This window comes from Amphibalanus amphitrite, unplaced genomic scaffold, assembly GCF_019059575.1.
Source record: "Amphibalanus amphitrite isolate SeventyFive unplaced genomic scaffold, NRLGWU_Aamphi_draft 000859F_arrow, whole genome shotgun sequence".
NCBI classification, from domain to species: Eukaryota; Metazoa; Arthropoda; class Thecostraca; order Balanomorpha; family Balanidae; genus Amphibalanus; species Amphibalanus amphitrite.
Window position 1 is genome coordinate 224196 of NW_024882353.1, and position 18209 is coordinate 242404.

The 18209-nt window shown below is 49.8% G+C and overlaps 1 protein-coding gene across 1 annotated transcript; it reads left to right on the forward strand.

Annotated features, from left to right (window-relative positions):
* Positions 1-2235: 2235 nt before the first annotated feature.
* LOC122367226 lies at positions 2236-16670 on the forward strand. Its single transcript, XM_043340142.1, has 5 exons — positions 2236-2396; positions 4918-6488; positions 12052-12118; positions 13069-13191; positions 15099-16670. Exons 1-5 carry the CDS (start codon positions 2394-2396, stop codon positions 16668-16670), a joined length of 3336 nt encoding a protein of 1111 aa, XP_043196077.1. The 5' UTR covers positions 2236-2393.
* The last annotated feature ends 1539 nt before the right edge of the window (positions 16671-18209 follow it).

An 18209-nucleotide genomic window follows, 5' to 3' on the forward strand; every position in this document is an offset into this window, starting at 1 on the left:
CGGCCCAAAAACACCGATACACACGTCACACATGACACAGGAGCGGCGCCTCGGGTTATGCCCTTAGGTTGACCTAAAGGCCCTCGCATGAGTGGAATGGGCCCTCAAGCATGGTACGGTTGACCCCGAAGGTTGACCGGCGACCAGGGTTTAGTGCGGCGTACTCGCGGGCGATTTCGATATCATAGGGACCCTATGAGGCCTAGTTCCTATGTTCCCCCGAGACTGGATATGGGCCCTCTGAGGTCTCGAATGGGCATTCGGAGACCTGTTACGCCCCATTAGGCCTAGTATGGACATTCTGAAGCCTGGTATAGGCACATTGTGGCCTGATACGGGACTTCCGAGGTCTGTTAGGGTCTATGCGGCCTGAAAGTGGCCTTCTGAGGCCTTGTAGGTGCCCTCTGCGGACTGGTCTGGGCCTTCGGAAACCTGTCAGGTCCCCATTAAGTCTATTATGAACCTTTTAAGACCTAGTATAGGCCTCAGAGACCTGATTTGGCCCCTTGAAACCTGGTATGGTCCTTCTGAAGCCTGGTTTGGGCCCCTGAGACCTGGTATGGGCCTTCTGAAGTTCGGTAGATCCTCAGTTTGGCATGGCCATTGGAGCCCGGTAAAGGCCCTTTCTTGACTCGGGTAGGGACCCTATGAAGCTTGATATGGGCCTTTTAAACTACTAGGGGGCTTCTGAGACATGGTATGGACCCTCTCAGACATTCTAAGGACCTTACCAGACCTTTTAATGGCCATGTCAGCACTGTTGTTGGCCCTCTAATGACTGGTATGGGCCCTCTCAGGCATGATACGGGCCCTCCCAGACCCTTGCAAGGGCCCTCTCAATACTGCTGCAGGCCCTCGCATGGGTGATATGGGCCCTCTCAGGTATGGTACGGTCCCTCCTAGTCATTGCCACAGTCCTCTCAGTACTGCTGGGGGCCCTTCCATGATTCCCATTGATTGACATAACCCTCAGTAATAGTTCAGGGTACGGGCCCTCACATAACTTGTGGTGACCCCCTCAGTACTGTTATGGGCCCTGCTGTGGGCCCTCTCAGTACTGATATGGGCCCTGTCACGGCTGGTATAGGCCCTCTCAGGCATTTTACAGGCTCTCGCACTCCTTCCAAGGGCCATCTCAGCACCGCTGCGGGCCCTGTCATGACTGGTATGGGCTCTTATCCTTCTCAGGCATAATATGGTACCTCCCAGACCATGCCTGGGCCCTTTCATATATTGAATGGGCCCTCTCAGACGTGGCATGGGCCCTCTTTGGCCCGGGTCCTTTCTACAGCCTGGGAAGATAGGACAGGGCCACAATCAGCCAAGATACAAAATAAATGATTTTCTTTCACTTTTTTTTTGCTAAATTGGGCCCTTTTCCAAAAACATGGGCCAAAGCCCGTAAGTTTAAGTTTTATCTTGGCGGCGGCACCTTGAGAAGGCCCCCTTTGGCTTGATTCCCCCCTCCTGAAGTCATTTCTACAGCTCTGCCCAGAAGTCTTCTTTCTCCACAGCCAGAGAGTATTCCGTCCATACCTGACCTGCTGGCTGAAAGAGGGCCCCAGTGTTCAGAGTTGGGGGGCGGCTGCCCCCCCTGCCCCCCCTGTGGCGCCGTCCCTGGAAACATTGGTCTGGGCAGGCACCCTGGTGACCCGTCGGGGACGAGCCCGTCAAGTGAGCAGGCCACCCAGACCTCTGACGGTCACCGCGACCGCCGACCGGCAACGGGACACGGGTCTGCTCCCAGGTTGGAGACTGGAGCTACCCGCATAGGATACAGGTGCCCATCCAGCCCGGAACAGGGGACGGGGGCGTGGAGGAGAAGGATTTTTCACTTTTTTATTTATCAAAGCCCTTATATAACACCACAAGCATACGAGACTAAACAGGTATAAAACACTTAGGAAATCCTACAGGTTTTCAAAACAGCGATACGGATCCAGATAACTCAAGCGTGAAGCACGGGAGGAGAAGGATTTGATTGTACCGAGGATGAAGAAACGACGGAACTGAGGCCATACTTCACCACAACATTTTCCTCAACACTATCCTACCTATAGGTACCTAAATAATTCAGATAGGTAATCAGAAACCAGGCGTTCGTCCATCTAAAACATCTCCGTACCCGCCCCAAACCTCGGCACAATCGGCAGTCTATTTACGCCCGTACTCGAGCCGCCCCTTATCGGTCGTCGTGGCCGCCCGTTTGAAGTGCTGTGACCTCGAGCGGGGTAGTTGAGAGGCGAGTCGCCGGGCCGACGGCCACCGTGACGCAGCAGAACAGCGGCCGTTCGCGTGCTCTGCAGCTGCCAGACAGCCGCAGTTGGCACCACCGCCCAGCGTTGGCCGCTGTACGGCGGTTGAACGCAGAAGTGCACCCTGCTGTCGCCATCATGGTAAGTAGCTGGCATTTCGGCGGGGAACGGGTCAACTCATGTGCCGTTGTCGTTGATGTTGATGCATGGTTGTCGTTTGTCAGTGTTTGCCTCATAAATGCACAATGCATGCCTTTTTAGCGGGTTCGGTTGGACTGTAGCGGGCCGTTTTGGGTACGGACGTTAGGTGTAAGTGGCACAACTCAATCGATTCATTGAAAATACAGCCTAATTACTGGTTTATTTGTGATATGGATCGATAATGTTCGAATTTATCAATAGCAATATTTATTGCCATGCCATGCCCATTTCTGAATTTACAGTTCAGCTTTTAAAATGTTTGTTTGGGTGAAAAGATTTACACACAAGTTACAGCCGCAAGGCTCGCCAAACTAAGGTTATCGTACCGTAACGACTATGTAATAGCTCGGGAAATGATGACGTTAATAGTTCTTTTCCCGTAATGTGACGAGTTAATGAACGTGCAGTGTGAGAGGATAAATCAGCAGTTACGCTTGGGTTGTGTCCCACGTATGCAGGGGCCCGGGAACGATTTTCAAGTTGGGGGGGGGGGGGCGAGCCTAAAATAACTGACATGATGCATATGAATCAGTGACGTAGCTAGGGGTCTAAGGGGACACGTATACCCCCCCCCCCATCGGGTTCAAAGGGACCCTGGGGTCCGAGGGGCCCTGCGGCGCCATTTGACCGCTGAGGGCTAACGATTGCCATAGTTCGACTTAGAAGCACCTCACGGGCCCCAAATAGCCACACTAAGATCTCCATAAGGGCCCCACGCCGGCTTCTGAGTGCCTCGTATGGCTTTTAAGGGCCCCTCGGTGGTCTCCAAACTGGCCTCTTGAGAGTTCTTACCGGCCTATGAGGGGCCACTTCTAGGGGCATTTCCCGCCTGTGATGGTCCCGCACTTATTTTTCTGAGGGCCCCATAACGGCAACTGTGGGGCCCTCATTGGCGCCTATGAGGGCCCACGGCCACATCGGTGTCTCTGAGAGGTTCACACCCCCAACTCTGAGTGCCTACACCAGTGCCTAAAAGCCCTATATCGGCCTATATAGCTCCGAGGACTCAACCAACACCTGCGCATCTAAAGTCCACCCAATGGTGAACGGCTTCACACCAGCGTCTATGAGGGACTACAGCAACGCCTGTAAGGACCCTGGCCGGCGCCTCTGAGAGAAATACACTAGCACCTCTGAGTGCCCACACCGGCACCTGCATGACGGCCCCACACCAGTGCCTCTAAACTCTAAGGGCCCCTCACCGCCGGCTCTGAGGGCCTTGCGCCGGTTATTCTGAGGGTGCTACCGATAACCTAAGGCACCACACAAGCCCTTAGTGTCGCTTAGCTTTAATCCCATACCGGCCCTCCGAGGGCGCCACGTCGGTGCACTCATTGCCCCACACCCCTTCCTCACACCCAGAGCGGGTAAACTGTGTTATACCTATAGCAACGCAACGATTTTACCACCGTTGTATGTACGTTATGTATTTCTCAAAGTTGACCCAAAATGGTCCATTATAAAATCTGGCCAAGGTCAGGCTCAAACCAAAGCGGGATGACAATAGCAGATGTTGTCAAATCGATACTGTACCAATCAGCAGAAAGCATTCAGATGGCAAGGGAAATGCTGTGTGTTGATGTTTAGATGTATAAAGAAAACAAGAATGAAAGAAGTCCGGAAAAGGGAGGAAAGATCCTTTCTCGCTGCCTCAATGTTGAGGGGGCGCCGCCCCCTCGGCTCCCAAGTTGGGGGGGGGGGGGCAAGCGCCCCCGCTGCCCCCCTGTTCCCGGGTCTATGCACGTATGTTTGATTTCTTCGATGATCGGAATCGTCTTGTAAAACGGCATTAAACGGGCAACCAATAGCATCTCTCCTCTCCTTATAGCGGGTAGACGGTTTGTCAAGAGGCGTGGCTTGGGCATGGCTGGTCACGTGTCTGCTGGCTAGTGGGATGAGCTTGGACAACGACAAGGGGTGTGCTGGTTGCCGGGGGGTTGTTCGGTCACGTGTCCACTGACTGGTAGGAGGAGCTCGGACTGCGATAGTCTGATAAACTGAAGGGTCAGCCACCCAACGATGTTGACCTTTGTACCCGGTGTGTCCGTTCACATCTCGTCGAGTTTATTTAGCGAGCTCTTCACGATAGGCGTGGGGGGGATGTGAGAGATAGTGTGCCCGTATACCTACAAGTCCAAAGTGATGTAAGTGAAAAGGTACCTACATAAGCTACAATACAAGAAATTGAATGTCATTTTAGCAAATGTGCAGTATTCTATTTTATCCGTACTCGATCGATAATCGATTTAAAAAATGGACCATGGCCCTATTACCAATTGCCATTGTCTTCTAAAGAATGTAGGTAGGTGGGTATATCAAGAGCTCTTAGACATTATGCTGTGTTTATGCCCTTGCTGACGTTCGCTGGGGATTGAATGTGTTTTCGAATTCTGCTGGTAGTGTCCCGTTCTGATCATTGACCAGTTATGTACATTACAGACGTGGTTTCTTTTTCCCACAGGGTCCGTCTCGCTCCGCCGGCGTGGCAGCGCTGCTTCTCTGTCTGGTGATTGGTGGAGAGGCGGCCCGGATCCTCATGCTGGTTCCCATTGGCGGAAAGTCGCAGAAGAACATCTTCTACGGCCTCGCGTCCGGGCTGGTGGAGCGGGGTCACGATGTAGTCTTCTTCAGCGGCTTCAAGCCTTCCACTCCCGTCAAGGGCGTTCGCGAGGTTGTGCCCGACGAGCTGGCGAGGATCTTCTCCGATGAAAATCTGCCCAACATGTTTAAGATGAATGAACGGGGCATGCAAGCGGGTCTGAAGCAGTTCTTAACTTTCTTTTCGGATGGACCTCGAGCGGCTTTGGAGAGCAAAGAACTTGACCAGCTTCTGAAAGAGAAATTTGATCTAGTCGTGTTTGGTGGGTTCTCATACCCACTGTATTTTGTCGCACATGTCCTGAAGACTCCATTCATTATCCTAGTTCCGGTTTCCTACTTCCCTATCTTTATGAGTCCTATGGGAAATCCGACTCTTCCGGCAATAATTCCAACACCATTCGTCATGAGCACGGATAAAATGACCTTCATGACGCGTGTGAAGAACGTCATGAGCCACTTCTTCTTGGAAATTGTATTCCGGAGAGGATTTTCATTCTACAGCGACCGTCTAATCGCTGAGAAGTTCGGTCCCGGAGTGATGCCTCCTGTGCTCGACATAGAAAGAAACGCTAGTCTTCTGATGCTCAGCAGCAACCCAGCTATGGACTACCCGAAGGCCCTCCTTCCCAACACCATTGAGGTTGGAGGCATGCATTGTGCTGAGCCGAAGCCACTGCCAAAGGAGTTGACCAGCTTCCTCGGTGACTCAGAATTCATCTTCTTCAGCTTGGGCTCGGTGGTGAGACCCCAAGACATGTCTCCGGAGCAGAAGGCATCCATCCTCGCCGCACTCGGCAAGCTACCCTTCAAGGTTCTCCTCAAGTGGGACACAACGGACCGCGCTGGACTGCCCGCCAACATCCTCCCCTCCAAGTGGCTTCCGCAGCAGGACATCATCGGCAGCAGCAAGTGCCGTCTCTTCGTCACCCACGGCGGTTTCGGCAGTCTGGTGGAGTCTGTGTGTCACGGTACACCCCTCCTTGTCCTCCCCGTAACTGGCGACCAGCAAGGCAACGCCATTACCGCCGAAAGGCTCGGTATGGGCGAAACCCTCACCTGGGACCGTCTGAATGCCGACACCCTGAAAGCCTCCATCGAGTCGGCCATGTCTTCGGAACGCCTCGCAGCTGCGCGGTACCGACAGCGTCTGATGAGGGAGCAGCCGGTTCCTCCGCGTCATCTTGCAGTTCACTGGGCCGAGCATGTCATCCGGCACGGCGGCGCTCCGCATCTCCAATCCGTCGGCGCCGAGCTCAACTTCTTCCAGTACTACTCGCTGGACGTGCTGGCCTTCCTGCTGGCCGTACTGCTGCTGGCGCTGAAGCTGCTGGTTGCCATGGTGAAGTGCTGCTGTCGATGTGTGTGCGGACGGAAGGCCAGTCAGGAGCCTCCGAAAGAAAAGTCCAAGGGCAAGCGTGCTAAGAGTGATTAGTGCCCTTGAAGTTTGTGCCTGGGTTTGCTACGTCGTGGCAGCAATTTGTGTCCTTGGATTTGTGCCTTTTACCGGTCAGAAATGACGCTGCCAGTTAATTGCGGAGAGTTGGATGGCTGAACGGGTGATTTGCCGATGATTGCTCGCTGTGTTCGTGCGCGTGTTCGGTTTTGTACCTGTGTGCTAATGCGGCGTTTTTGATTCGCGATTACTTTATTCCGTGTCTTATGTTCTTTCGCTTCAACTGCTGCTGGTGTAAAAAAATGCATTCGTGTGTGTTGTGCGTATTATCAGAATTAGACGATATAAACGTCACAGTGATTCTTTGTGGTCAGCTTTTTTCACGACTTTTTCACCGTCGAAAAAAATTAAACGTTACGTCTCGGTACCCATCGGGACGCGTAATTCTTTTTTCCACCCAAAGGAAGGCGCTATACGGAGAATATCCCATTGCGTCATCGAAAAGTGACTTACACCTCTCACCGCCCAGCTGGCTGCGTGGTGTAATGATGAGCACATTCGCCTCGTGATCTAATAACTAGGGTTCGATCCCCGCCGCCGGACGAACTTTTTGGCGCGTTGTAGGTTAGGTTGTAGGTTTGTAGGTTGTAGGTTTGTAGGTTGTAGGTCTGTAGGTTAGGTTGTAGGTTAGGTCGTAGGTTGTAGGTTTGTAGGTTGTAGGTTAGGTCAGGTGAGGTTAGGTTATGTTTGTTTTTGTTTGGTTTGTTTACCAAGAAGCATCTTCGGGGATAGCGCCTTCCTTTGGTTGGAAAAAAGAAACACGCCATCGGGACATCGGTGAGCGTTTGCAGCACCGATCGCAAGGTGGCGTTGGCATCTTTTGTGGGAACGACTAGATGGCGTCGCGACATAGTAGAACGGACATCAGGGCCTCGGCTGGACCAGGGAAATTCTGCTTCACACATTCGTAATGTAGATTGGGACAGATATACTGAATCTATTCGGGGACAAGCATGTCTCTAAAAGTTTTGCTTCACAACAATTAAACGTTTTGAATTAAAGTTTTCCCATAAATTTCGGTTTCGCCATTAACCCGCGCCCGGCTGGGGGTCCTGGATTTCCACGCCCTGCTGGGGGGGGGGGGGTGTTTGAACACCCCCCCTTCTAACTCGGCTCCTGGGCCACGTAGCGATACGCGGAAGGCGGCGTTCGAAAGAGCGTCAAAAATAATGAGGAAATCACTTCGGTCAATTTTTTTGCTCAGGTCAAAGGTCAGGTCACCAGAGGTCATTGAAGGCAAAATTTCGCCGATTTCCAGGTCGAATGTCGAAAATTTCCAAGAAGCCAACGCATAACTCGGGAACCAAAAGAGCTACAGCGCCGCGGAAAAGCGCATTCGATAGCCCTTTTAACGCCCTTTCTGAGCAATTTTCTCAGATTTGACCTAACGTCAACGGTTTTGCCTGCAGGGGGCAAAAACTGCAAAAATAGCCGATTTTTTTCGGAAACAGTTTTTCTGCAATAACTTTTGACCCAAGCCTTGTACGAGCTTACTTTTACCGGCATCGTGTTCCTCTCGTCAAGACGCATCGAATGAACTATAACTTGACCTTGAAAGGTCAACTTGAAAATTTGACCTCAGGTCAAGGTCATGACCTGACCGGAAAGGGTCATGTTGCATATCAGTCGATCCGTATCGTCGAGCTGAACACATCTAAGGCGTTTTTATCGCTCTAGCATGCCTCTATCAAAAGTTATTTGCGAAAAACTGTTAGATACCATTCGTGACCTAAGATGACCTCAGGGCATAAACAGGGGTCACGGACACCATTTTCATGTTCAGTGTGTCTAAACTACTTGTAATTCAGTGTTTGGGAGTGTTTATAATGTCTTTCGTCCAAAAGAGGCGCATTTCAATTTTCTCCCATTGACTTATAATGGGGAGGTCTCAAAATTGACCTGACCTTAGGTCAACGATATCAAAATTCTGAGATATACATTTTGTACATGCCATTGCTCTTAGCAATCGCTGAAAGTTTCAAAGCATTCAGTCACTCAGTGTAGCTATGACAGACATTGAAACTTTTTATGAGGTGAGGTCACTTCAAGTGACCTGGTGACCTGACCTTGAATGACCTTGGTCTGAAATTTTCACAACATGTGTAGAATTGATGTATGATAAGGTGTACCAAAAACGGCGGCGCTCCGCGCCGCCGTTTTTGAGATATTCGCGAAAAACCACAAGGGGGGGTGTTCAAACACCCCCCCCCCAGCAGGGCGCGGGTTAAGGTAGGTACCTACTAGGTATAGATTGAGCCATTTGGTCATTTATTAGGTCTGAGCAAACACCAGGCCACCAGAGATGATTGAAGGTCACATTCTCCAATATTGACGATCTTGAGCAATAAGCTTACAATTTGTGAGCGAATAAAGTTACAACGTCACAAACAAATCGATGGTGCGCCTACAACTGGCTCGCTAAGTCGCATTTGACGTAGAGTCGTCAACGGTGTGGTGGCTCCCTCACGTCCTAATGAAACAATCCTCACCCTCATGCAGCATTTAACTTTCATACAGTGTCAAAGTGGACGTTTCGGTGTACACAGTTTTTATAACCCCTCGCACCAAAAAATGCACGATTTCAATTTTGCCAACACCGTGTCTCTCAGTTCCTGATCCTCAGGGCTTCAGGCCAAACGAACCATACTTTAGGTCAAGGTCATGACCTGACCAACAATGGCCACGGTGCATAACAGTAGATCCGCTCTGTTGAACTGAACTCATTCGTGATACTTTCATCGCTTAAGTATTACTATTAAGGTTTTTTTTTTAGAAAATTGCAGCCTGCTGTTGACCTTTCCACCTACCTAACTTAGCATGACCCTTTTAAAAGGACCTATCAATCGTTCGCAATACTACGAGTATGTAGCCGCTATAACAGGGACGGATCTAGCCGATCTGTTTGTGGAGGGCAGAAGTTTCCGACCCATTCCGATCCATTCTGCGACCCGGACCCACCGCCGCACCGTTGACCAAGCGACTTTACAATGCCACACTACATCGGCAATTGGCATGCATTAACCCGCGCCCCACTGGGGTCTGTGTATAACACGCCCTACTGGGGGGGGGGGGGGCTATTCATAGCCCCCCCTCCTAACTCCGAAACTACTGGGCCGATCGTCAAAATTCAAACGGCGTCTGATAGCCCCGGAAAAACTGTCGAGCGAAACCTTATTTCATTGAGCTCGAGGTCACCGATGACGTCACAGGTCAGGTCAAAGTAAAAATTATTAGCACTTTGGCTTGTTCACATTTTGGGCTCTGGCCGCCGTCTTACAAGTCAGATCAGGCTCATTTTTGGTTTCCACACTCGTGAACAGATGCTCTAGATACCTTGAGGGTACCAAACTTGTACTTTGATTTTCAGGTCAGGGTCAGGTCATCACAGGTCACGAAAATATTATATCATGCGTCGGTCACGTGACACATGTTTTATGGTCCATTTAGGCCATAGATTTCGAATTTGATGTCGTCTGTGTCATTCAAGGTCATTTTGAGTCGAAATTAGCTTAGGTCAGGTCACTTTCAGGTCAAAAAGGGTCAAATTTTGAAATTGAAATTTTTCAACAAAAAAGGTGTCTATTGGATGCAGTTTGAGCTCAGGAACACGATGGTGCCATTTATGTTGGTGTACGATGCCAAATACGTACTGAAAAATTGATTTGAAAAATTAATAATTGTGAATTTTTTTGCAATAATGCGTATAACTTTGCCATTTTTGAAGATATTTAGCTAAAACTTGCTAGAGTTAGTCATAATCATGCGTTCTGTCACATATATTCCGGTTTTTTCGAAAAGTCAAAAACTTTTTGAAAAAAATATAAAAATATAAATTTTGAATATTATTATATAAAATTTTCAAAATTTTCTAAATTTTGAAAATCCGAGATAGCAGTTTGATAGCGCGGTCAATTTTGAGTCCTTTCATGCAAAGAAATTGGATCTAGCTTAAAAACTGAGCTCTTGGGAGCGATTGCCGTGGTTCAATGTTTTGCGTCGAAATCGGACGAACATGACGTCACTCTGACGTCATTTCCGGCCGACCTATGGTAGCTACGAAGTTCAAATTTTAACACAAGGTGTCAAATTGATGCAGCCGAAGCTACTGAAAGTTTGGCGTCGATTCGTCAAGCGGTTTGGAAGTTATTGCAGAAAAACGGGAGGGGGGGCTATAAATAGCCCCCCCCCCCCCAGTGGGGCGCGGGTTTAGTTCAGGGAGTTTCTTCTATTATCAGCACACCGACCTAAATCATCAGCAGCGAGCAGTCAGATCCTTCCTTCAGAATGGTCGCCACGGAAAATCCTACTTTTCGTCCAGCTAGGCATCGACACCGTATTAGATTTTCTATTTCTACATGCTTTGGGAGGGGCAAAGAATATTCTTGCCAACACGATTGAGCTCTGGGGAGGGCAATTGCCCATTTTCCCTCCCCTGTATCTGCCACTGGTCACATGTTAACCCTATTAGTGGCAGGCTCCTGGCTACCCCATATTAGTGGCAGGGGGGGGGGGCTGTTTACGACCCCCCTTGATATCTCGAGATCTAACCGGCCGATTTTCAAAATTCAAACGGCATTCGATTTGGCTCAACGAGATCTACATTTCTAAAAAAATAAGATTAAAAAAAATGTCGATAGGGGGGTAGAAGGGGGTAAAAACGGGCAAATTGCAGATACATTTTAGATTTTAGATACAAGATAGATTTTAGATGTTTATCACGGCCAGGTTTCTGAACCAATCTTAACGCAACTTTTGCCGATCGATAGAGAATGAACCCGGAATTCACATGGATCCTAAAAATATGCATTTTCAAAAATCATAGGCGGATACAGATCATTGAGATTGGGGGTACACAAAAAGTATAGTAAATAAGGTTTTTGTTGGTACTGTTTCTAAAAAGGGTGGCAATGGTGTTGTTATGTTACAATTTTCTTATGAGAGAACGACTAAAATTGTATTGGTCATGCATAGGCGGTGTCAGGGCACCTATGTTGGGAGGTAAAAAATAACCCCCCTTTTTGGACGCCTGGATCCGCCTATTATAGCAAAAACGTGTCAAAAGAGGATGCACAATAGCTTTGTATATGTTATCACATGATACCTTTCATTCACTGTTCGTAAAACTGGTGCAGCATCGTGATCTTCGCCCAAATGACTCGCTTCACGAATAGGACCCCCCAATGCCCAGTGCTCTGGAGCCGCCCCTGGTAAAGTTATGAACTTGAAATTTTCAGGGAATGTGCCCAATTTAGTTTTAGGAAAAGTTAGAAAATTTCAGCATCGTAGCTTCAGCGGTTTCGGAGATATTCCCGAAAAACCTGAGGGGTGGATAAAAACAACCCCCCCTGCCACTAATAGGGTTAAATATACCTAATTAAGAGCTCATAGGCACTTAATTGCAAAATAAGCCTGCCCAGTGCACTGCACAGAACACATTGATCGAAGGCGTCATACGCGTTTATTCACATAACCATAAAAACGCCGTACACATCACAGTGTGCTGCTGTGCACATCACAGTGTGCTGCTCTTACATATTGCAGTGTGCTGCTCGTGCGCACCACAGAGTGCTGCTCTTACACGCACATCACACAGGCCATTTCATTTGCCGTCAGTTAGAGACCAAAAGGAAAACCACCACCGCCGCCGCCGCCAAACTGGAACGGGTTCTGATTCAAACCTCCCAACCCCCCGAACAGGTTCTGTCCAAGCCCTTGAGCACCCTGACCTACTATGGACGTCAAACCCCTTGAGACCCCACTTTTTTGCGATAATTTTTAAATGCGTCAACTCTCGTTGACAATATTCTGGCAATGTGTGTTTCAGAACCTGCCGAAACTTTTATTACTAAGGTATTTTGACGCCAAACGATTATGAAAGGTACTTCTCATTCACTCGTAATGTTAAATTTCACGGAACGAATCTGCTGTTTGGGTAGAGGCTACGCGCTCACGGGGCGGAGCCACGTAATGACGTCAGCGCTAAGCTCCGCCCTACCCTGACCCCTCCGGCGCTCCTCGCCCGGCGACCGGTCACTCGCGTCTCGCGCTCCATTCAGGCTTGATGGTGTGCGGTAGCTGGTAGCGGTAGCGGGCGCTGGTAGATGGCATTTAGAGCAGATGGCGCTTGTGGCGGTGCTCGAGTGTGGCCGAGCGCATGCCTCTGCCCGGGCCTGAATTGACCTTAGCATTACGAGTGAATGAGAAGTACCTTCCATAATCGTTTGGCGTCAAAATACCTTAGTAATAAAAGTTTCGGCAGGTTCTGAAACATACATTGCCAGAATATTGTCAACGAAAGTTGACGCATTTAAAAATTATCGCAAAAAAGTGGGGTCTCAAGGGGTTTGACGTTCATAGTAGGCCGTGCACATTCTGACCCAGGCCATGGATGTTTCCGTTGAACGCATTCTGCCCCACGCCGGGCACCCCACCGTTAAATCCTCCTTGGCCCAGGTTGGAGAAAGCGGACTGTACGGGATTCTGTAGTTGATTTTGTAGGGGATTGTGCAGTTGTCCTTGTAGTTGATTCGGCAGCTGCCCCTGCAGCTGGTTCTGTAGGGGATTCTGAACACCCTGGTTCAGCAGGCCTCCCAGTGGGTTCTGACCGACGTTCTGCTGAAGACCACCACCGAGATTCTGCGGGAGGCCACCTCCGAGGTTCAGGCCTGGAATGTTCGGCAGGTGGGATACCTACATGAGGTGCCCATCCAGCCCGGAACAGGGGATGGGGGCGTGGAGGAGAAGGATTTGGCTATACCGAGGATGAAGAAACGACGGAACTGAGGTCATACTTCACCGCAACATTTTCCTAAACACTATACCTACCTACCTAAATAATTCTGATAGGTAATTAGAAACCAGGCGTTCGTCCATTCAAAACATCTCCGTACCCGCCCCAAACCTTGGCACAATCGGCAGTCTATTTACGCCCGTACTCGAGCCGGGCCCCCTATCGGTCGTCGTCGTCGCCCGTTTGAAGTGCTGTGACCTCGAGCGGGGTAGTTGAGAGGCGAGTCGCCGGGCCGACGGCCACCGTGACGCAGCAGAAAAGCGGCCGTTTGCGTGCTCTGCATCTGCCTGACGGCCGCAGTTGGCACCACCACCCAGCGTTGACCGGTGTACGGCGGTTGAACGCAGAAGTGCACCCTGCTGACGCCATCATGGTAAGTAGTTGACATTTCGGCGGGGAACGGGTCAACTCATGTGCCGTTGTCGTTGCTGTTGATACATGGTTGTCGTTGGTCAGTGTTTACTGTTTTACCTCATAAATGCACAATGCATGCCTTTTTAGCGGGTTCGGTTGGACTGTAGCGGGCCGTTTTGGGTACGGACGTTAGGTGTAAGTGGCACAACTCAATCGATTCATTGAAAATACAGCCTAATTACTGGTTTATTTGTGATATGGATCAATAATGTTCGAATTTATCAATAGCAATATTCATTGCCATGCCATGCCCATTTCTGAATTTACAGTTCAGCTTTTAAAATATTTGTTTGGGTGAAAAGATTTACACACAAGTTACAGCCGCAAAGCTCGCCAAACTAAGGTTATCGTACCGTAACGACTATGTAATAGCTCGGGAAATGATGACGTCAATAATTCTTTTCCCGTAATGTGACGAGTTAATGAACGTGCAGTGTGAGAGGATAAATCAGCAGCTACGCTTGGGTTGTGTCCCACGTATGTTTGATTTCTTCGATGACCGGACTCGCCTTGTAAAACGGACGCCGGTGAAAACAGGGCGCCGCAGGGCATATTAGTCACGTGATATTTGGAACTGCTCCCCCTCCGTGGGCCTTCTACATTCCAAACGTCACGTGTAAATTTCACGAACCTTGATCAGATCGCCCCAGGCGCCCTGTTTTCACCGTCGCCCGGTAAAACGGCATTATACGGCCAACCAATAGCATCTCTCCTCTCCTTATAGCGGGTAGACGGTTTGTCAAGGGGTGTGGCTTGGGCATGGCTGGTCACGTGTCTGCTGGCTAGTGGGATGAGCTTGGACAACGGCAAGGGGTGTGCTGGTCGCCGGAGGGTTGGTCGGTCACGTGTCCACTGACTGGTGGATGCCGGGAGGAGCTCGGACTGCGATAGTCGGATAAACTGAGGGTCAGCCACCCAACGATGTTGACCTTTGTACCCGGTGTGTCCGTTCACATATCGCTATGTTTGTTTAGCGAGCTGTTCACGATAGGCGGGGGGGGGGGGGAGGAGAGAAAGTGTGCTCGTACACAAGTCCAAAGTCATATCAGTGAATTGTGAAAAGGCAGAGTATCTACCTAGCTACATAAGCTACAATACCTACAAGAAATTGAATGTTATGTGCAGCATACCTATGTGCTGTTCTATTTTATCGGTACTAGATCGATGATCGATTGAAAAAAGCAATTGACAATGGTGCTGTTGCATTTTGTTCTGAAAGTAGGAAGAGGTACCCAGTGCCCAGTGATCTTAGACATTATGCTGTGTTTATACCCTTGCTGACGTTCGCTGGGGATTGAATGTGTTTTCGAATTCTGCTGGTAGTGTCCCGTTCTGATCATTGACCAGTTATGTACATTACAGACGTGGTTTGTTTTTCCCACAGGGTCCGTCTCGCTCCGTCAGTGTGGCGGTGCTGCTCCTCTGTCTGGTGATTGGCGGAGAGGCGGCCCGGATACTCATGCTGGTTCCCATGGGCGGAAAGTCGCAGAAGAACATCTTCTACGGCCTCGCCTCCGGTCTGGTGGAGCGAGGTCACGATGTCGTCTTCTTCAACGGCTTCAAGCCTTCCACTCCCGTCAAGGGCGTTCGCGAGGTCGTGCCCGACGAGCTGGCGAGGATCTTCTCCGATGAAAATCTGCCCAACATGTTTAAGATGAATGAACGTGGCATGCAAGCGGGTCTGAAGCAGTTCCAGACATTCTTTTCGGATGGACCTCGAGCGGCTTTGGAGAGCAAAGAACTTGACCAGCTTCTGAAAGAGAAGTTTGATCTAGTCGTGTTTGGTGTGTTCTCATACCCACTGTATTTTGTTGCACATGTCCTGAAGACCCCATTCATCATCCTAGCTCCGGTCTCCTACTTTCATATCCTCATGAGTCCGATGGGGAATCCGACTCTTCCGGCGATAATTCCAACACCATTTGTCATGAGCACGGATAAAATGACCTTCATGACGCGTGTGAAAAACGTCATGAGCCACTTCTTCTTGGATATTGTATTCCGGAGAGTATTTTCATTCTACAGCGACCGTCTGATCGCTGAGAAGTTCGGTCCCGGAGTGATGCCTCCTGTGCTCGACATAGAGAGAAACGCTAGTCTTCTGATGCTCAGCAGCAACCCAGCTATGGACTACCCGAAGGCCCTCCTTCCCAACACCATTGAGGTTGGAGGCATGCATTGTGCTGAGCCGAAGCCACTGCCAAAGGAGTTGACCAGCTTCCTCGGTGACTCGGAATTCATCTTCTTCAGTTTGGGCTCGGTAGTGAGACCCCAAGACATGTCTCCGGAGCAGAAGGCATCCATCCTCGCCGCACTCGGCAAGTTACCCTTCAAGGTTCTCCTCAAGTGGGACACAACGGACCGCGCTGGTCTGCCCGCCAACATCCTCCCCTCCAAGTGGCTTCCGCAGCAGGACATCATCGGCAGCAGCAAGTGCCGACTCTTCGTCACCCACGGCGGTTTCGGCAGTCTGGTGGAGTCTGTATGTCACGGTACACCCCTCCTTGTCCTCCCCGTAACTGGCGATCAGCAAGGCAATGCCATCACCGCCGAGAGACTCGGCATGGGCGAAACCCTCACCTGGGACCGTCTGAATGCCGACACCCTGAAAGCCTCCATCGAGTCGGCTATGTCTTCGGAACGCCTCGCAGCTGCGCGTTACCGACAACGTCTGATGAGGGAGCAGCCGGTTCCTCCGCGTCATCTTGCTGTTCACTGGGCCGAGCATGTCATCCGGCACGGCGGCGCACCACATCTCCAATCCGTCGGCGCCGAGCTCAACTTCTTCCAGTACTACTCGCTGGACGTGCTGGCCTTCCTGCTGGCCGTGCTGCTGCTGGCGCTGAAGCTGCTGGTTGCCATGGTGAAGTGCTGCTGTCGCTGTGTGTGCGGACGGAAGGCCAGTCAGGAGCCTCCGAAAGAGAAGTCCAAGGGCAAGCGTGCTAAGAGTGATTAGTGCCCTTGAAGTTTGTGCCTGGGCTTGTTACGTCGTGGCAGCAATTTGTGTCTTTGGATGTGTGCCTTTTGCCGGTCAGAAATGTCGCTGCCAGTGAATTACAGACAGTTGGATGGCTGGACGGGTGATTTGCCGATGATTGCTCAGTGTGTTCGTGCTTATGTTCGGTTTTGTACCCGTGTGCTAATGCGGCGTTTTTGATTCACGCTTGTCTTATTCCGTGTCTTAGGTATGCTCTTTCAACCTCGCTTCAACTGCTGCTGGTGTAAAAATTGCATTCGTGTGTGTTTTGCGTATTATCAGATTTAGACGATATAAACGTCACAGTGATTCTTTGCGGTCAGTTTTTTTTCACGACTTTTTCATCGTCGAAAAATTAAACGTTACGTCTCGGTACCCATCGGGACATCCGTGAGCGTTTGCAGCACCGATCGCAAGGTGGCGTTGGCATCTTTTGTGGGAACAACTAGATGGCGTCGCGACATAGTAGAACGGACATAAGGGCCTCGGCTGGACCAGGGAAATTCTGCCTCACACATTCGTAATGTAGATTTGGACAGATATACTGAATCTATTCGGGGACAAGCATGTCCCTAAAAGTTTTGCTTCACAACAATTAAACGTTTTGAATTAAAGTTTTCCAATAAATTTCGATTTCGCCATTTAGGTAGGTACCTACTAGGTAGGTAATTAGGTATAGATTGAGCCATTTGGTCATCTATTAGGTCTGAGCAAACACCAGGCCACCAGAGATGATTGAAGGTCACATTCTCCAATATGGACGATGTTGAGCAATAAGCTTACAATTTGTGCGCAAATTAAGTTACAACGTCACAAACAAATCGATGGTGCGTCTACAACTGGCTCGCTAAGTCGCATTTGACATAGAGCCGTCAACAGTGTGGTAGCCCCTTCACGTGCTAATGAAACAATCCAGCATTTAATCCACGCAACAATCCAGCTCTCATACAGTGTCAAAACGGATGTTTTGATGAATACCTACATTTTTTATAACCTCTCGCACCAAAAAATGCACGATTTTAATTTTGCCAGCACCGTGTCTCCCAGTTCTTGATCCTCGGTGATTCAGATCGGACAAACCATACTTTGACTTTAGGTCAAGGTCATGACCTGACCAACAATGGTCACAGTGCATAACAGTAGATCCGCTGTATTGTACTGAACTCATTCGTTATATTTCCATCGCTTAAGTATTACTATCTAGGTTTTTTTCGTAGAAAATTACAGCCTGCTGTTGACCTTACCTACAGAACCTATCATGACCTTTCTAAAAGAACCTATCAATCGCTCGCATTATGTAGTGCATGCTAACAGGGACGGATCTGGCCAATCTGTTTGTGGGGGGTAAAAATTTCCGACCCATTCGGCGACCAGGACCCACCGCCGCCCGGCGACCAAGCGGCTTTACAATGCCACACTACATCTGCATGCATTCAGTTCAGGGAGTTTCATCTATTATCTACCAGCCTAAACCATCAGCAGCGAGCGGTCAGATCCTTCCGTCAGCCGAATGGTCAC